This window comes from Thalassophryne amazonica, chromosome 4, assembly GCF_902500255.1.
Source record: "Thalassophryne amazonica chromosome 4, fThaAma1.1, whole genome shotgun sequence".
In the NCBI taxonomy this organism is placed as follows: Eukaryota; Metazoa; Chordata; class Actinopteri; order Batrachoidiformes; family Batrachoididae; genus Thalassophryne; species Thalassophryne amazonica.
The window spans coordinates 101,246,248-101,266,930 of record NC_047106.1 but is presented as its reverse complement, the minus strand read 5'-3'; the positions used below and the strand labels follow the sequence as shown (position 1 = coordinate 101,266,930).

The 20,683-nt window shown below is 42.3% G+C and overlaps 1 protein-coding gene across 1 annotated transcript in view; it reads right to left on the bottom strand.

The window, feature by feature from the left end:
• Positions 1–50: 50 nt before the first annotated feature.
• The window catches only part of si:ch211-149e23.4, a 55,984-nt gene continuing 35,351 nt past the window's right edge, over positions 51–20,683 (bottom strand). Inside the window, exons 6-14 of the mRNA XM_034168356.1 lie at positions 19,212–19,375; positions 18,772–19,053; positions 18,348–18,659; positions 17,974–18,258; positions 10,852–11,014; positions 9,205–9,365; positions 9,047–9,122; positions 6,334–6,364; positions 51–752 (exon numbers count right to left, since the gene is read on the bottom strand). Of these exons, the coding sequence (XP_034024247.1) occupies positions 618–752; positions 6,334–6,364; positions 9,047–9,122; positions 9,205–9,365; positions 10,852–11,014; positions 17,974–18,258; positions 18,348–18,659; positions 18,772–19,053; positions 19,212–19,375 (1,609 nt within the window). The 3' untranslated portion in view covers positions 51–617. The remainder of the gene's footprint in view (positions 753–6,333; positions 6,365–9,046; positions 9,123–9,204; positions 9,366–10,851; positions 11,015–17,973; positions 18,259–18,347; positions 18,660–18,771; positions 19,054–19,211; positions 19,376–20,683) is intronic.

Sequence of the window (20,683 nt, the reverse complement as noted above, 5' to 3'; positions counted from 1 at the left end):
AGTGCCTCCAATAAATAAGATTGCTGTCAGTGGAAATAAATTTGTTTTCTTTGTGATGACTTCCAGTAATTCGAGACACAGTGAGGAAATTGTTTACAGGCTTTAATTGCTACATTATAAGGCAGATAAACTGTTGCAACTACAGCAGGAACAAAAGTGCAAATGATGAGCAAAAACCTTATTCAGACGCATCATCCTTTACTGCCAGCGGGCAGTATAACCCTGCATTGATGTGGGCAGGGGGGTTGAAGGTTGCTTTTGTTGACAGTTTGATCGCTGTAATGGTTCCCTTGTTACAGCATAGGGACAAACTATTGCTGACAATTTATTCTTGACCAGCACTTGTAAAAGTACAAATGTAACTTCAAGTCATACCAAGCCAAAGTATATTACAGTAATTAAATGCAACATAATTGATTTTAATACTGAAAATACAGTGTAAAAGTGCTAAAGGGCTGTGCAGTATTTACAACCATTAATGCCATTTCTGAACATGCAAATTACTGACGTTTCAGAATACACATAATATTGCAGGTGTCTACATGTTGAGGATGCATGAGGAACAAACTGACGTGTAAAGGCTTTTTACAGTGTAAAGCTGGGTGGGATTTTAATTTTCACACCGTGGACTTAAGATCAATGACGATGGAGTAGTTGGTCAGCTGAGCGTATTCCTGACCTAGCAGTGTGGGCTTCTTTACCTCCGGAGAGCCAGGATCCTGCATCAGAGCTGTCAGGGCCGACAGAGAATCCTGGTTGGGAAACAAACAGTCAGCCCCCCAAAAAAGGGCCCTAAAATTTTTTAATGTTGGTTTATGGTAGGTGTAATGATACCACAGTGTATATATACTAAGAAAATTTTGAAAAGCTTAGAGCCCCTTCATACATAACACGAATGAGGCCGAATGGCACGTGTGAAAAATTGGAACCACCTTCAAATGCCTTGTCCAGCAGTCACCACGTCCATTCGGGTACATCACATGCACTCTACATTCGTGTGTCGCTCACGCTGGAAACTCATTCGAACAGCGGGCAAGATGAGGGTGCAGTGCCATCTGATCGTGCTCGCAACATTCACACGGCATGTTGTCGAACGCAGGTCAGACCTATAACTGACAATTTTGGGAAATATCAGAGAGGGAGATTTTTTATTTTTTTTTGCCATAAGGCCTAGTTCAAAAAAAATGAAGCCTAACTGCTGATTTGCATTGCATTTGTCATGAACAAGCCATTATTTTATTTAGCACCATTCAGATTTATCTTTGAGTTGCCTACAGGTACTGAAAATTTCATGGCAAAATTCCGCACGGTTCCAGAGATATGCACGAAATTTACCCCCAAAATAGCACTTTTTTCATAAATTTGTGTGACATTGATATTTAGCATTATCATTTAAAGTTGAATGTTAAAGAAATAACCTTGTATTTTGTCAGTTTGTTTGTTTGTGCTTCATACTAACACAGCAATACATTTTTGTAAAGGTAGAAATGTCATTTCCTAGAAACATGTTTCTAAAGCAAGCTAAACTCGCAAGCGTAACGCTGAGATTAAGTCCTTGATTTATTTGTGTCAAAACCTTAACTATATCTCCTACTCTGCTTCAATAGAATAATTATATTACTTGTTCAATAATACAGGAGCTAATGGACAGAATTTCTTTGTTTCAGTCTTCTGCAGACTAAAGAAGATACCTCCAACTGTTGTTGCAAGTGTTACGCTCTAGCACTTTTAAATTTTGATGGTTATATCACACTTTGGCTTCATTATTTTTGAACTAGGCCATAAACATCATGAATGTGCAACCCACCCTTGAGCCCTGTCAATCACCGTGTATTTTTTTCTTTCTTATTAATTAATCCTAATTAATTATAAAATCCCAATTAATTGATTAAAGAATTTATTGTACAGTATGTAAAACAGTAAAATAAAGTTCAGTGGAGGTGCCACTCATTGCAGCTTTGAGTTCACCTTTTGTGGGTTTGAAGTCACTGGCCTTGTTATTTGAGTGGAGTTTGAATCAAAATTAGAATCTAATTTATTGCCAAGTAAGTTCGCACATACAAGGAATTTGATCTGGGGTTATTGGAGCAACAACAAAAGATAAAAACACTTTTATAAGAAGTGAAAGAGTCAAATAGACAAAACTATTCACTGTTAAATAAATATAAAATGGAATGGGACAGTAGAGTACAGGTGCAGCTAAGAAGAGCTCATGCAGTGTCATTGGCTAAGTCTGTTCTGCTTTCTGTTACAATGTTGCGAACCATGGATTCTTAGCTGTCTGCTCAGTCCACTTTAGGGCTGCGAGGGACTGAATGGAGATAACTGAGACATCCGCACGCCTGCTGCCACTGCTTTTTACCACACAATATGCGATTTATTTATTTTTTGTTTAAGTCGTAGTCACAATTAACCAGCTAGACGAATAGCTCCGTTTTACAGACTCGGCGGCCCATCAGAGGGTCTTGATGCTTTCCATTGTTCATCTGTCAGCGGTGCTCGCTTGTTAATCTTAATATTGGGAGATTACAACCCCTGGCAAAAATTATGGAATCACCGGCTTCAGAGGATGTTCATTCAGTTGTTTAATTTTGTAGAAAAAAAGCAGATCACAGACATGACACAAAACTAAAGTCATTTCAAATGGCAACTTTATGGCTTTAAGAAACACTATAAGAAATCAAGAAAAAAGATTGTGGCAGTCAGTAACGGTTACTTTTTTAGACCAAGCAGAGGAAAAAAATATGGAATCACTCAATTCTGAGGAAAAAATTATGGAATCACCCTGTAAATTTTCATCCCCAAATTAACACCTGCATCAAATCAGATCTGCTCATTGACATTGACCCTATGTCATGACATTGACCCTGTGTCTTTTTGAAAGGAATGTTTTTGCAGTTTTTGCTCTATGGCAAGATGCATTATCATCTTGAAAAATTATTTCATCATCCCCAAACATCCTTTCAATTGTCCAAAATATCAACATAAACCTGTGCATTTATTGATGATGTAATGACAGCCATCTCCCCAGTGCCTTTACCTGACATGCAGCCCCATATCATCAATGACTGTGGAAATTTACATGTTCTCTTCAGGCAGTCATCTTTATAAATCTCATTGGAGCGGCACCAAACAAATGTTCCAGTGTCATCACCTTGCCCAATGCAGATTCGAGATTCATCCCTGAATATGACTTTCATCCAGTCATCCACAGTCCACAGTTGCTTTTCCTTAGCCCATTGTAACCTTGTTTTTTTCTGTGTAGGTGTTAATGATGCCTTTCGTTTAGCTTTTCTGTATGTAAATCCCATTTCCTTTAGGCGGTTTCTTACAGTTCGGTCACAGATGTTGACTCCAGTTTCCTCCCATTCGTTCCTCATTTGTTTTGTTGTACATTTTTCGATTTTTGAGACATATTGCTTTAAGTTTTCTGTCTTGACGCTTTGATGTCTTCCTTGGTCTACCAGTATGTTTGCCTTCAACAACCTTCCCATGTTGTTTGTATTTGGTCCAGAGTTTAGACACAGCTGACTGTGAACAACCAACATCTTTTGCAACATTGCATGATGATTTACCCTCTTTTAAGAGTTTGATAATCCTCTCCTTTGTTTCAATTGACATCTCTCGTGTTGGAACCATGATTCATGTCAGTCCACTTGGTGCAACAGCTCTCAAAGGTGTGTTCACTCCTTTTTAGATGCAGACTAATGAGCAGATCTGATATGATGCAGGTGTTAGTTTTGGGGATGAAAATTTACAGGGTGATTCCATAATTTTTTCCTTAGAATTGAGTGATTCCATATTTCTTTCCTCTGCTTGGTCTAAAAAAGTAACCGTTACTGACTGCCACAATCCTTTTTTCTTGATTTCTTATAGTGTTTCTTAAAGCCATAAAGTTGCCATTTGAAATGACTTTAGTTTTGTGTCATGTCTGTGATCTGCTTTTTTTCTACAAAATTAAACAACTGAATGAACATCCTCCAAGGCCGGTCATTCCATAATTTTTGCCAGGGGTTGTATTGGGAGGTCGGGAGATAACTCTCCAAATGGCGTAATCGAGGCAGCCTTCACACCAGCGGCCAGATGACGGCAAATGGCGGTCAAGTGCCCATTCGATCCACTCTCGGCTGGAGTCCAGGTGCTACCCATGAACATCCAACATCACTCGCGGAGCACTTAGAAAAGGCTGGGCCATTAGCGCAGCCATCACAAAAGTAAAGCGCAGGTGACCACTTTCGAGCTGGTTGCACAGATGGTCCCGCCTTTTCTAAGTGCCCTGTGAGTGTGCCGTTTCCCCCTGAGCAACACAAATGGCATATGAGTGTGCCATCCCCCCTTCCCCCAACAAAAATGGCTCCATACAGTCCCATCCGTCATGTGACAGCCTCCCTGACGAATCAGCTCATTTGCCCCACACCTGGAGCCATGATCCCATTCATGTGAGTGCTTTGCTGCTTTTGGCAGGTGGGCATGTCGCTCGTTGGTGATGTCCATACTGACATGATCACATGCGCTCACATCCACTATAGTTACGCTTTTGTCAAGGGACCATGGTTGACATGTAATCATGTCATCGGTTGGATGTCATTTGAAATCAAGCAGGGATTGAGCCAACCATGGCCCACGGCCAGTGACTGCGTTCCTGTGGCTTGTGCCACTCCACATCACAGCTGCCACACCTGTAATGCAAAGCTAGGGAAGTGGGGAACACATATTGTCACATGTGCTCCAATCACCCATGTGCAAGGCATGGTGGTGTACGCGTGTCTGCAAACGATGACAACATGGGGAAAAAACAAACATACTAAATCACCTTTGGATCGCCCCAACCACATCTCAGCGCGCACAGTGATGAGCATGCAGTCACAGCTGCACCTGACTGCTGTGTCATCACTACTCACTAGAGGTGGACGGATCGATCTTAATATTGATAATATCGATACCAACACTGGCATTGATATTGAATGATCCTCATGTAAAAAGATCGATACTCAAGCTTTTTTTCTCTCCTGCATGCACTGACTGCTGTGCACACAGATTCATAAAAGTCTACTCTTTGTAAGAGCAGCACTGTGCTGTGTCACACAACACGGAGCAGCGCATCCTTGTATTGTGGTTTGTCAGCCCTCTACCTCAGGAGATTTTGTTTTAAGTTGTGTTATATTTTTTTAAACAAAAATGTTGATTGTGATAATAAAGTATTTTGTTGTCACGTAGTTTGGCGAAATTCTATCCTAGGTCTTTTGGATCCTTTGGGTCTATGAAGCTTAAATATGAAAAAGTATCAGTATCAATATCAGCGAAACTGGGCCTGTATTTATTTGGTATCGGCTCAATACCAAAATTCCCGGTATCAACCACCTCTACTACTCACAAATGGAGAACACATATCGTGCCACCTCTCAATCAACATGCCACTGTGATGCACATGTGTCACCGGGTTCTCTTGATATGGTAAAAAATAAAAACATCACCTTTGGAACGTGTTCAGTCCTCTCTCAGTGCGCACTGCAGACACCATCAGCCAGGCTGCCTCATGTGAAATATCTGTCTGATCATGTGAATGGCCAGCTAGCGATGCAAATGTCACATCCACCATGTGAGTTATAGTCCACATGACGTGGTGTCCTTCGGCGTGCCCTGCACTGGACAGCTGGACGCACAGAGCCGGCTGATGTGTTCATGATATGAGTGCATCAGTTCATTCATGTTATTTCATTACTTCCTTGTTTACATCCATGGCCATGGTTCATGAACATAGAGGAACAGAAGGATGATGATTCTTGTATTCTCAGCTCTTTAGAACAGGAATGAAATATTATAACAGAATAAATGAAATCCATTTGTTTTGTCATTTCCAACACAGACCACCAAGTCATCAGGCATCAATTACACATCTTTACCAGTAAAATAATTGTCTTATATTTAAACAGTACAGTCATTGTTCTTATAATGTTCTGTGCTCTCTCATTATTTGGTCCTTACACAGTTTTGTCGATTTATGTATGTTTGTACAACATGTGAATGCTTCCACTGCTGTGTGAGCATGATGTGGTGTCACACCTCTCATGTAGTTGCACTGTTTGTGTGTGCACACAAGCATACACGAAACCGTTGCCGCGGGTCCTAGTGCATCCGTACACAGCTGTCCGACTGCCTGTGCCTCCCAACAACGGCTGGAATTTGTTGAGGTTCGCAGATTCTTTTGTTTTTGGGGGGTTTTTTGGCCATTTTTCAGCCGGTTTCAGCCTTCGTGTTATGTGTGAAAGGGCCTTTAAGATGGTCTGAGAATGAAAACAGGATGTGTCAATTCTCAGGGGAAAATTCTCTTACCTTATGGTGATTCCTGTCGGTTTTGCTTTTGCTGTAAAACAAAAATAAGTAATAAAAATAGTTTGAACTGGTTATTCCCCTGAAATCAGTGTAGTCACAAAAATGTTGTTTCAACTGAAACACTGAATTATTTTTAGCTCAGTGTGATTTGAAAAGATATTTTTTTATTTTCTGAGGACCATGCATTGCAGAGGAAGCCTTTTTCGCAACGTGCTAATCTGCAGGTCACTGATGCAGCTAAATAAACATTGTACACTCGTTCCATACTGTATAATCCATACTGTAAGTCTGATGCTTGATCCTGCTACCTATATTTCAAAGTGTCTTACATATTATATGTTTTATTAAAATCTGCATGATGGCAGCAAGATGGCACCATCTACAGCTGGAGCTTCTGAAAACTGATCTGAATGAATAAGGTATGTCATCCACACTCCGGAACAGAAGATGGCAGTAATGTACCATTAACTGGATGCCATCGGCTAACACTCACTCATCTTCAACTGCTTACTCCAATTAAGGGCCAAGGGGGGCTGGAGCCTATCCCAGCAGTCGTAGGGTATGAGGTGGGGTACACCCTGTGTCACAGGGCCACATAAAGACGAACAAACACATTCACATCCGCATCTACGGACAATTTTAAAGTTTCCAGTCCTAATCTGCGTGTCTTTGGATGTGGGAGGAAGCTGGAGCACCCAGAGAGAACCCACGCAAACACGGGGAGAACACACAAACTCCACACAGAAAAGTCACAGGTGGGAATCAAACCCATGACCTTCTTGTTGTGAGGCAACAGTGCTAAACACTAAATACTGTGCTGCCAAAGTAAAAAGCAAATCTACATCGTTGATAATTAAGTTTGTTAATGTTGCTGATAAGCTTTTATCAAGACTGTTTCTAATTCAATTAATTAATCCTATTGGGATATTTTCTGTCACCTGTCTATATTATGTAATAGGGCAATGCTAACCACTAATCCACCGTGCTGCCCATCGGCTAACAATGTTTTAAAAATTTTAAAGCTAATTATATTTAGTGAGCAGCACTGTTGCCTCACAGCAAGAAGGTCATGGGATCGATGCCCATCTGTGGCCTTTCTGTGTGGAGTTTGTGTGTTCTCCCCATGTTTGCGGGGGTTCCCTCCACGTGCTCCGGTATCCTCCCACATCCAAAGACATGCAGGTTAGGTACTATATTGGAAACTTTAAAACTGTCTGTAGGTGTGCATGTGGATGTGAGTGTGAATGTGTTTGTCTGTATGTGGCCCTGTGACAGACTGGCATCCTGTCATGCCCTCTGAATGCTGGGATAGGCTCCAGTACCCCATGACCCTTGATTGGAGTAAGTGGTTGAAGATGTGCGAGTGGGCTCATATAACACATAACCCGTTAACTTCTGCTTGCTAACCCGGTGTTTGTGTTATAAGTAAATCTGCTGAATAAATTCATTTCGCTTCAGGTTGCATGAAGAAATAATGCCACATTTCAAAAACCCTGTAAATGTGACTTATAGACCAATGGGTTATTTTCCTCTCTTTATCATGCACTTTTGGACAGATGTAACTAACATTCCAGTCATTAATCCAGATAATATGATATTAGTTATCAACACAATCTGTGACAGTTTACGGGATAGACATGACACAGCAAGTCTTATAAGATCAACAGCAAGAGCAGGAGTTTGGCATGCTGGTTGGACATGCTCGGGAGGGCAGACTGCATTTTGCAAACATTTTTATGGGGGAGTTGCTGAGCTGTCACTAGATGGTGCTGTGGCCTAGTGTGTTTGCACAGTTGCAGGTATGTGAGTTGTGCCAAAGGAATGTTGATGGGGACAAAACAGTAAACCAAGCCCTTGTCATTGATCTCTGGTGTCAGAAGCTTTTGGTCGTCTATTATGACACCAGCCACACAGCTGTCGTAAAAGTGTTCCCGGCATCGAACAGGAGAGTGGAAGGGGCTAAGTCCAAAAATATCTTTTCTCCTGGGGAGTCATGTTTTCTTGCATACACTGCTGTGCCCCGCATGAGTGACCTTCCCAAATTAGTCTGACAGGCCCCTCCCACTACAATAATATGGCACAGAGGCTCTGCCATCCAGCCAATGGCACCTTGACTAAACGCTGTGACCGGCCTGCTGGAAAGGCCTCTGAACCTGCATTGATCCACACTGCACTCCTTTCACCATGTGGCCTAATCTGATCCTGACACATACCTCAGGAGAAGTTCAACTTGGCACCAAATGCGGAAAGTTATGCAAGTAGTCACCATAAACATTTCTGCGACTATGACAGATATCCCACATTAGACGCAAAAGAATTCACTGACTCTTCCCCCGGCAGCTGTAAAGTTGAAAGCTGAGTTCACAGCATTTGGACCTTTTTACCTTCAGTTTTGCAATGTGACATTTCTGATAACGGGCCAAATAAGAACAATCTGTTGAAGCTGAAAGACGGCAGATGAGGAAACGGAACAGTGTTGTTCAGCCAGACAGGCGGAATATTTTCTACCTGTGTCGAAGCGGAGCTGCGGTGGTACAAACACCTGCCTGCTCCAGCCACACTCCTTCCTGTTTGCGAGTAACTGCACGAAACGTGGGTTTTTGGTGAGTCAAGTTAACAATCTGTGCTTCCTGTTTGTGTATTAACACGTGGCACATACTGTGTTGCGCTCGTTTGCCTGGAGAGTGATCACCTGTGGAGGTGTTCAGCTTACCAGAAAACCCAGAGTACGACGACTGCGATGAGAGCGATGGCCGAGGCCGAGGAGAAGCAGATCAGGGCCATCAGCACTACAACATTAAAAAAAAAAAAAAAAACAGTCAACACCACGCAGACGCCTTTACTAGTCCAGAGGACACAGGAGATACTTACCAAAGTGTTTCTCCTCGCTCATGAGCTCCACTTGAATGTGGACTGCAGCTGTGTGGTGATAGAAGGAAGCCTGACACATGTACAGACCTTCATCCCGCTCCGTCAGCTCCGTCTCAAAAATGAGGGTGACACCTTCCATTCGCACAGAAGAGCCATCACTCCTAAAATACAAATGACCTTCAAATGAACAATTATAGTCAAGTCCATAAGTGTTTGGACAGTGACTGTTTATCAGGACAATGGAGTTGAAAAGAAGCAATCAAGTTGCCCTTTTAGCTTTAATTAAAGAGGTTTTAACAAAAAATATCACATCAACCAATAAGGAATTACGGCCATTTTTTACTCAGAGTAAAGGGATGGATACATTAACTTTTACAAGTCACTGAATACGTCTTACACTTGAATTTCCATCAGTCATTGAGAAATACACAGAGTGTGGTACTGTATGGTGAATCTGTCTTCAGTCTGCAGTTCTCAAACCCTGAGTGACCGTGCAAGAAGGAGACTACTGAAACTGTGAAGGAGCAACTGGTTTCTGTAGCTGTGATTGAAAAACTGCATTGTGCAACTTTTGTTTGTTGCATCAACAAAAATGCAGCTTTATGGCAGAGAAGAACAGAGAAGGATTTCATACAAGTGAACAGGTCAAATTTAAGCTCAAGTCTCCCCTGTGCCTTCTGGCAAACTACAACTGAAATGTCAAATGTGAAAACGTTTTTTTTTTAATTTTTTTAAGAAAATCCTCTACCATAAAGCAGCACAGTACCATACTGTTTGTATTTCTTAATGAATGATGTAAATTAAGTCCAAGTCATATTCAGTGACTTGGAAATTCATTCATGTGTCCATCCCCTAATGTAGCTAAAGAAAATTGGCTGTGAAGTGATGATTTGTATTGGAAAAAAAAAATCCTTATATTTAGTTTGTCCAGTTATTTAATGGCTCTGACAATGGCGATCCTGTGCATACAAAGGGATGTAATACACACACACACACACACACACACACACACACACACTCATTTTCAACCGCTAAGTCCAACTGAGGGTCGCGGGGGGCTGGAGCCTATCCCAGCAGTCATGGAGTGTGAGGCAGGGTACACCCTGCACAGGACGCCAGTTTGTCGCAGGGCCACACTTAGACAAACAAACACATTCACACCCACACGCGCACCTACGGACAATTTAAAGTTTCCAATCCACCTAACCTGTGTGTGGGAGGAAGCCAGATCACGTGGAGAGAACCCACGCAAACAATGGGAGAACACGCAATCTCCTCACAGAAAAGCCATAGGCGGGAATCGAACCCATGACCTTCTCACTGTGAGGCAACAGCGCTAACCACTAAGCCAATGTGCTGCCTGGATATAATACATATTTTTGTTAAAACCCCTGAATTAAAGCTGAAAGTCAACACTATAAGCATATCTTGATTGTTTCATTTCAACTCCACTGTAGTGGTCTATGGAGGCAAAATTAAGTTTGTCACTGTCACTGTGATGGTATTTATAAATATCAGCTTTACCCCCAAAAGAATTAAGGTGTAAAGGCGATAGCTCTCACTTACAAAGACAGACTGAGGGGACTGAGGATGTTATAAGTGCATGTTTTCAGACTGAGGGTAGTTTGTCTTAAAACGTTACATCACCTTTGACATTTCAGACTGTACTCTGGGACATTGCCGTAGACTTGTAGCATTATTCTCTGCTTGTGTTGATTCTCCTTGAGGGTCAGTCTGTGTGTGATGGGTTCACCTCCATAGTGGCTGTGCAAAGGAGTCGTGTGGTTCAGCACTCTCACAGAGGAGATATCTGTGGAACAGTCAGCTGGATTAAACTGCCATTCTCCTTTAATCAACCTTGGTTATATTAAAAATTAATTAAGCAGTCATGGCTCTGAGAGCTGCATTTACCTTTGACAACTGCATTGTGAAGGAAATTCCTTGTGCTACAAATTGTTGAGTGTCAATAGGGCAACTTCAATTGAGCTCTAAATGAACTCAAAACTGTTTTTCCAAACCATAAATTTGCATTGTGTCATGTTAACCCATTCTTGCTTTTTATGATTACTTACAGGTATTTTTCATGAGGTTATTCAATTAATATATAGATTATTTCCAAACTGATCAGAACTTCTAACACTGACACAGGGTCTTGCGGGTCATGTAGACAATCTCCTTGAACTGTTGCAGTCAACATTTATGACATCACTCTACTGTTGAGAAATTAAAAAATATATATACTGTATGTTTAAATTATACAGTTATTTCCAATGTTTGATGTCTGTGCTGTGCCAAATTATCAAGTATGCACAGACTTGAGATACAAACACTGTGTGATAGATAGTATTGGTGTTTATGTGGATGATAATAAGAAAAGCAAATATATTATTGAGTGCAGAATAATGCTGTTTGCACAGAGAGAAAGGTGCATCACGTGCACCACCTCACCTACATCCAATTGCGACATGTGCAGTCAACATTGTTCAAGTATTTACTTCATGGACATACTGTGCAAGAAACATCTCCTGGATGCACTGGGATGCTTCATCACTGATGTATCCTGGAGTCATCGGGTGTTTCAGGTCTCTCAACATCATACACCCTCGTCCAGCCAACCCAGCCAGGGTTGATCAGGCCCTGACTACTGTCCCAGCAGCAACCCACCGATCAGCCCTCTTCACCCAAAGACACCATGTGACATTCTCTGTGGCTTTGTTTGCAGATTGAATGGCCCTCTTTTTGGCTGCTCCATTGACTTTTGCAGGGTGAACATCCTGCAAATCCCCTACAGCTGACTTCTATGGGCTCATAGAGTGTCCTCCAACCTCTGCCCCAACATTCCTCCACCAGTTCCTGGTACTTAATGAATCAAATCTAGATATCTATAGATTGGCAGCATGTGCTAGTGTTGCACTTTTCCATATCGACTGCACCATGGAACCGCCCTGGCTCCACCCAGACAGACAACTAGTCCATCCCCACATCTCTAAAATAAGCATCTTTTCTGTTGCAGCCAGGTGAAAATTAGATATAAAAATTGAAAATAAATAAATCAAAGAGTGGAAACAAATTATACATCTCATGCATGCTGATTTTTTTCATCTCCGCTGTCTCTCCAAAACCCCTTGTTTGTTGTTGATACTTAAAAGATTCTTTCTGCTGTTCTTACTTGATGTTTCAACAGCAGAAACATGCATCTCTTACACACACACACACACACACACACACACACACACACACACACACACACACACACACACACACACACACACACACACACACACACACACACACACACACACAATGTCTTTATGGAAGTCCGGTGGACTTTGTGCACAGGTGAGTGCTTCAGTATATTTTTACTTTTGGCTACTCCTGTTTTTTCAAGTGCAAATGTGTCTGTCTGTCAATGTGTGTGCACGCACATCTGTGCACCCCTGTACGTGTCTTGCTGCTTTTTATAACATCTGTGTAACACACCGCAGTGCATGTGATATATGTAATATGGGAAATATGGCAATGGCTGCAACACACATATTTTGGCATGTTTGAACTGCTGCATTGATGAATTTACCTAGATGCGCATTTATAATGCTGGTGCTGCACACACGCTGCAATACAACTTACGTTTCTGTATGATCGTGGCCAAAATACACATTTGTATCCCATCATCGTGTAGTGAGTGGCCGACTTAATGTTTTCTATGGATTCAGATACCACTTAAGTGTTGCTGCGGCTTCTGCTTTTGATATTGTTAGACAGACTACAAAACTGTCTCAGCATTTACAGTCAGGTTGTCATGTCCCGGCCGTTTCCAGGCTTCAGCCCATATGGCCCTTCTTCATTTAGTTCTGTTCCTTTGGCATCAGCCTCGTTTTGTTAATTACCTTTTTCTTCATGTGGGGTTTTTTTCCATGTTCTGATTTTTGCTTTGTCACTTTCTGCCTTTGTTACTTTTCACCTCAGTTATGTTTTAGTCTTGTTTTGTTATTGCCTCTTTCTTCACGTTTATTCAATGTTCTCATTGCTTTGTCACTTTCTTTCTTTGTTACTTTACAACTATGTTTTAGTTCCATTCTAGTTTATTCACAGTCTGTTTTTATGTTTCAGCATTTAGTGTTTGTTTGCTTATGTTACTGTTCTCTCTTCTGTTAAGTATTTGGGTATTTCTGGTTTTGGTTTTCAGTTTTGTTTTCTTGTAGTTCTTCTGTCTGTTCTAAGTAGGTTTATTGTATGATTTCCCATGATTCACTTATCACGTTCTTGTATGCTTTTCAGTTTTGATCAAGTTAGGGTGGTGTTCATGGTTTTCTTTGTTCTATCTCTTATTGTCATGTTTGTATCTAATCACCTTTCTCTTGCTCCTGCTTGTCAGTCTCTCATTGTTTCCACAGTCTTTTCCGGATCACTGCACTCTCAGTTCCGCACCTGCACTTTGTCCTCTCAGTCAGCCACGCCCCTTCATCTGTCATTCTCTTGCCCATTTGTCACCGCCCTTCTGCATCATTGGCCTCTTAACTGTCACCTGACCACGCCCCCTTTCCAGGCCTTTCCTCCTCCACGTACACCTCATTTCCTGATTAACACCTGTCCCTATTTAACCTGCGTCTGTTCACTTCTTCCCCGCTCGTTCGTTGATTCCCTCACGTACCAGCCTCTTGTTTCGTTCTTGTTTTGCCTAGCCTTGTTTTTGGACTCTGTTTTGTGTTCTGGATCCTGTTTTTTGCCTCTGCTCTGACATACCTGTTTGCTCATGTTTTGACCTTGCTTGTTCTTTGGACCACGTCTTTAGCTTAATCCTTGTCAAGTACTTTTGCTCCGTGGACTGCCTTGCTGTTAACGATCCCAAGCCTGAATAAACCACCCTTTAAGTATATTTCCTTTTGTCGAGCCTGCATTTGTGTCCTGCCCTCGTCCAGTCCTGACACAGGTTCTTTCATGGTTGGCTTCATATTTATCCAATGAAGAGGAATGGGTCCAGTACAACAGTACTTCCCAGTCCTCTGCAGTGGGGTAGTACCAGATTTTTCCATTGTTCACTCATTGAAGACAATGGAGCATCTGGTTTACTATCTGCCACAAAATGGCAACATGTGAATGCAGCATCACCAAAGTCTTTTTTTTTTTTGGTTTGTCTGTGTCGTATTCACAGAGAATAGAACAGCTTGAATCAGCTGTGCTGATAGTTGACTGGGCGGACAAGTGTAAAATATCACTACAATTGTCCATTTTATGGTCAAAGCACTAAATTTAGCACAGCCATTGTTTGATATATATATGTTGTGTGTTGGGGGGTGTGGCTGGATATTTTGGTGTTCTTTTCTTTTCTTTGCTCTCCAGGTGGCATGACAACTGATTTGTCTGTGGAGAAGGTGCTGGCTGAAGAGTCCTTCACCCTCATCAACATCATGTGCAGCACCTGTGAATGGTGCTCACATGCAACCTTAAAGACTATCAGCTGAAGCAGATAATTGGATGGCGTTCTGCATTTAAGTCATGTGTGATTCAAGCAGAACTGCTGGGAACTCGACCTTGTGATGTTCGTTTGTGAGACGCTGAGGACCGCGCCTGGGTTTGACACATCGAGCCCGTGAAGCAAGGAAGGGTGAGGGACACATGCTGTCAGCACACATCAAAGGTGATTAAGTGTTTGATTAATTGTTGATAGTAACTTGGTATTTTGTTACGCAGTAAACTTGAATTGTGATGAGGATTGTGCAGCTCGCTGTGGCATGCGGACAAGTGGTCCTCCACCTGTTGTGAGAAGCTGCTTATTTGCATAAAGCTTAAAATACAGACCTGTATGTGTTGCTGATAGTGTGTGTCTTTTGAAGGATATTAGTTGTAACTGCTAACTTACCTCACCTCTTCTATGCTTCACAGAGAGTCGGTTTGTCGTGTCCACCTGGGGGGTGTTTGGCGGTGGTAGTGGGTCCAGGAGCGCCGGGCTTCGATCCTTTTGGGCGCTGGAGAGCGTGCCAGCCTTCACTCCACCAGAAGGACGCTATTTCCGTTTTTACACTTTTTATGCACCAGTGGGTGAAATAAATATATTGTTTTTGGAACCGCTTTTCTGGTTATTTGTAGCGCTGGGTTCCGTCTGACGCAGGTCCGCTCCTCAACCCGCGTCGACACATAACAATATACATATATATATATATATATATATATATATATATATATATATATATACGAGGTCTATTAGAAAAGTATCCGACATTTTTTTCAAAAACCATATGGATTTGAATCACGTGTGATTGCGTCAGACAAGCTTGAACCCTCGTGCGCATGCGTGAGTTTTTCCACGCCTGTCGGTTGCGTCATTCGCCTGTGAGCAGGCTTTGAGTGAGGATTGGTCCAGCCCCCTTGTCGTTGTTTCATTGCCAGGAAATGGCGGAATGATTTGGGCTTTTTTTCCATCAGAATATTTTCAGAAACTGTTAGAGACTGGCAGCTGGAAACCATTAGAAAAATTTATCTGGCTTTCGATGAAAATGTTACGGGCTTGGTAGATAATAAGGAGTGTTGCTGTCGCTTTAAGGACGGTCCCCAGCGGCTGTGGGGTGCGCCGCGCTCCGAAGCCACCATCGACAGGCTGAACGACCATTTCATTTCTAAACGGATGGCTGTCTGGATCCATGACCATCGTGTGCCATTTCTCTGGTTATCACAAGAGCTGGACATCAACCATTTTCTGGCAGATTTCACTTTTAACAAGAGATTTTGTCATGGAAAGCCAAGCGGAGGCTTCGCGCATCACGATGGATTCGCTACTGGAGCGAGACAAAACCACCTCCGTTTTGGTCTCACCGCATGGCTTTGAGATGGCGTTCAGACAGCTGTCGGTGGTTTTTCCATCGAGTGATTATCCGAGAAATTGTGGATGTGCCTGGACATGCCAGAACATGTCCCGTGAGGCTTCATCACGGCGTTGCTTTGCGCCATGCGGCACCGCCGCGACGCGCGAAGCCTCCGCTCCTCTTTCCATGACAAAAACTCCTGTAACAGTGGAATGTGCCGTTCATTTTCAAACTGGACGCTGTGTTTTATCCGGGACGTCGTCTGACTAGCACAGGAATTGTGAAAAGACGTGGACATCAGCACTTTTTCAGCACATTGAGACAGACGTGCGGAGGAATTCCGCACATCGCAGCGGTGCCACATGGCGCAAAGCAACGCCGTGATGAAGCCTCATGGGACATGTTCTGGCATGTCCAGGCACATCCATTCAGCCTGACGATGGCGGCTTCGGAGCGCGCCGCACCCCACAGCCGCTGGGGGCCGTCCTTAAAGTGACAGTAACACTCCTTATTCTCTACCAAGCCTGTAACATTTTCACCGAAAGCCATATAAATTTTTCTAATGGTTTCCAGCTGCCAGTCTCTAACAGTTTCTGAAAAAAGTCTGATGGAAAAAAAGCCCAAATCATTCCGCCATTTCCTGGCAATGAAACAATGACGAGGGGGCTGGACCACTCCTCACTCAAAGCCTGCTCACAGGCGAATGACGCAACCGACAGGCGTGGAAAAACTCACGCATGCGCACGAGGGTTCAAGCTTGTCTGACGCAATCACACGTGATTCAAATCCATATGGTTTTTGAAAAAAATAATAAGGTCGGATACTTTTCTAATAGACCTCGTATATATATATACACACACACACAAAAGGTTGGGTAGGATTGCTTTGAAAGAATACATGTGGATTACATGTATGTATGTACATACATTTGGATTACTTGTAATATGATTACTTTTGGACTACATTTCAAAGTAATCCTACCCAACCTTGTGTATATATATATATATATATATATATATATATATATATATATATATATATATATATAGTCTGCTATGGTGAAAATAGCAAATTTTGCACAGATACTGTTTATTGTATATACTATGTATACATGTCCAAAAAAATTAGATATCATGCCATGCTCAGTTTTTCTCTTGAAAATAATAGTAAGTCCCGCCAGCTTCCCCCTTGTTTTCATTCAGGGTCACTGCCACAGATTCAGTGTGGATTTGCATGTTGATTTGGCACAGGTTTTATGCCATATGCCATTCCTGACACAACTTAGGGGAGGTGATGGTCTACTGGTTAAGCGTTGGGCTTGAGACCAGAGGATCCTTAGTTCAAATCCCAACCTGACCAGAAAATCACTAAGGGCCCTTGGGTGAGGTCCTTAATCCCCTAGTTGCTCCCGGTGTTTAGTGAGCGCCTTGCATGGCAGTAGCCTCACATCAGGGTGAATGTAAGGCATTGATGTGTAAAGCACTTTGAGCGTCTAATGCAGATGGAAATGCGGTATATAAATGCAGTCCATTTACCATTTAACTCCACATTCCATGGAGAATGGGCAGGAGTATCCTTGAGCCAGGAACCCTCCACACCATACAGACACAAATTGTTATATTCTATGTTCCCTAAGACATGAAATCCATTTCAATTACAATTACTCTTTTACAATAAAAAAACGGAAAAAAGCTTGACATGACATCTACATTTTTTAATCATAAACAATGTCTCTGCAAAATTTGCCCCTTTTACCATAACATGCACACATCTGCCCAGCAAGAAGTACAACCAAAAGAATTTATTATTATTATTATTATTATTGTCTCTAACCATCATTTGAAAGCACTGGATGTATCTCAGAACAGCCAAATATGACTTTTCTGTTTTCACCTAATGTGAATAGAGCAAAAACACTTCAAGCTGAGATTTTAAAATTTAAAAAATGGCAGTTTTGGGTAATACTTACAGTATCTGGGAATATGAATTGTCCTCTTTTCTGTGATTCCATGTTCACACTGATGAACACAGCTGAGGTTGTGGCCCTCATGAAGAGCCAGTGGAAACTGATAAGTTATCCTGGATGTCTGTGTGTGACCCTTGTACACTGATGGCAGATATCTTTGGGCTTTAGTATTCTGGTGAAGGACCCAGGTCAGGTTTGTCCTCCCAGCTTCCCCTTGGTAATCACACACTGCCAGCCACAGAGGGGAATCCTGTTGTCTCACTATGAACACCCTCAGCATTGGGGCTCCTGAAAGAAGAGTGGGAACAGGATAGGAATGAACACATGTGCACATCTGCATTACTGACAGAGAGGAACAGTTAGAAGAACTGACATACTGTGCTGCAAAATCTGGACTGTTCTCTGCTCAGGGGCCTCTAGACTTTGATGCTTCACTGTGCAGGTCAAATTCTGATCAGAATACAAAGAGGACAAGAAGTGCACAGAGCTACGGACAGATACCAAACCCTCAGCATGGAGCTGAAGCAGCGTGCTGGTCTCCTTCAGGTAACTGGTGCTGCTGTCATTGTTTCCAGTGTGCCAAGTTATGGTTGCTGCAGGAGCAGCACTGTCTACGGAGCAGTTCACCAACGTGTACTCTTCACCTCCTCTCCACTCAGTGCTGGAACTCATAGTGATGTTGGGCTGAGCTGCGTGGGAAAGACACGTTAAGCTACAGGAAGTTAAGAAAAATGATCAAATCTGTGGTGTGTTAATGCTACTCAGACAGAAACAATCCACCGCTTGATTTGTCCAACATACCACAACGAGAGAGAGTTACACTTCTGCTCTCCGGCTTCTCAAAAGCAGGGTGATTTATCACACATTCTACAGCAAGCTCCCAAGGCGAGCAGGCAAGGAGGAGCAAAACTCCTCTGACAGAGTGGCTTCCATTATGAGAAGTGAAATTGAACCGAGAGACTCCAGACACACCCTGTGGTAGAAGCCAGGACACGTTGGCTGCAGGAACAGCATCAGCTGCTGAGCACTCAATTACTGTCTGTCCGTCTTCATTGTGCAGAGCAACTCTTATTGTGGGAGGAACTGAGAGGATGTGAGCACAGAGACATCTCTGAATCAATATTTCATAGTTGGTGCAGAAAATCCAATTTTCTTTGAACATTTGATCAACATTTCAGTTGATGCTAGGGAGCATATTGAGAACTTCTTTTTGAGAAATGCTTGGAAAACGTTTCACATACCAGGCTGTGTAGGCTTAAGTGTGATGATAAATTGTAGCATTGCTTTGTGCTGGTGATAGGAGGCGACACATTCATAAAGGCCAGCATGCTGTGAGTCTGCAGGACCCGGAACTGTAAGGTTGCTTCCAAATACCTCCACACCTTCAGGCAAAGGTCCATCATCTCTACAGAGAACATAACAGGCAGTTGTATTTTGAGTGCCACCACAGTCAATTCCATTTTGACCTAAATGGTAACATTATGATGACCAAATGACACAATCCAGCTCCAATATACAATGGCAGACACAAAAATATTCCAGAGTGGCAGCTATATTATTGTAGGGTTTGATTAAGAATTACCCGGGGATCAAAACTGAAAAATGTTCCAGTCATGTTGAAAAGCATGACACATATTTGTTTATTCATAAAGAATGTAAAAATGTTTGGACTGTCTATGGCCAGCAGTTCTGGAGTTATGAAATAAAAACAGCAAAAAAAAAAAAAAAAAAAAAAAACGGCAAAGGCCAATTTTAGTTTGTACAGGAGTCAAAAAATTACAGTTGCACAAATACTGAAAAAAAAATGATACAAAGTATTGGTTGAACTAATAGGATGTTATTATATTGAATGTTTGACTTGCAAAAGAAATGGCAAACAAGGTCAAGATCTAGACTCTGTCATATATTTCATCTCATCATGTGATAACTAAGCAAGTACAATGGTGGTACAGTATTCCTTTTCTTAAATCAATTTGAGCAGTTAATAATTTGCATCAGTTAACTAAAAACTATAAAATACAAGGTCTGTTAGAAAAGTATCCGACATTATTTTTTTCAAAAACCATATGGATTTGAATCACGTGTGATTACATCAGACATGCTTGAACCCTCGTGGGCATGCGAGAGTTTTTTCACGCCTGTCGGTTACGTCATTCGCCCTTGGGCAGTCTTTGAGTGAGGAGTCGCCCACCCTCTCGTCGATTTTTTTCATTGTTTAGGAATGGCTCAGAGACTGCTGCTTTGTTTGATCAAAATTTTTTCAAAACTGTAAGGCACAACTGAGTGGACACCATTCGATAAATTCAGCTGGTTTTTGGTAAAAATTTTAACGGCTGATGAGAGATTTTGGTCTGTAAGTGTCGCTTTAAGGACGGCCCGCGGCGCCTGACGGCGATCTGCGCTCCGAGGCGGCGTTGTCTCGCTGTTTCAAGCTGAAAACTTCCACATTTCAGGTTCTGTTCACCCAGGTCGTCGTCAGAGAACAGAGAAGTTTCAGAAGAAGTCGGCATGAGGAGTTTATGCGGACATTCCACTGTTAAAGGAGATTTTGTAATGAAAGAACGTGCGGGCAGATTCGCATGTCGGGCCGGACCCGACCGCGGGGGGGTCGCGACAGGAAAAACACCTCCATTGGAAACCTTAACGGACAAGTTGGAACATGCCCAGCTGTTAAACAATTTCTCAGATACTCACTTGTTGAAAGCCATCAAAA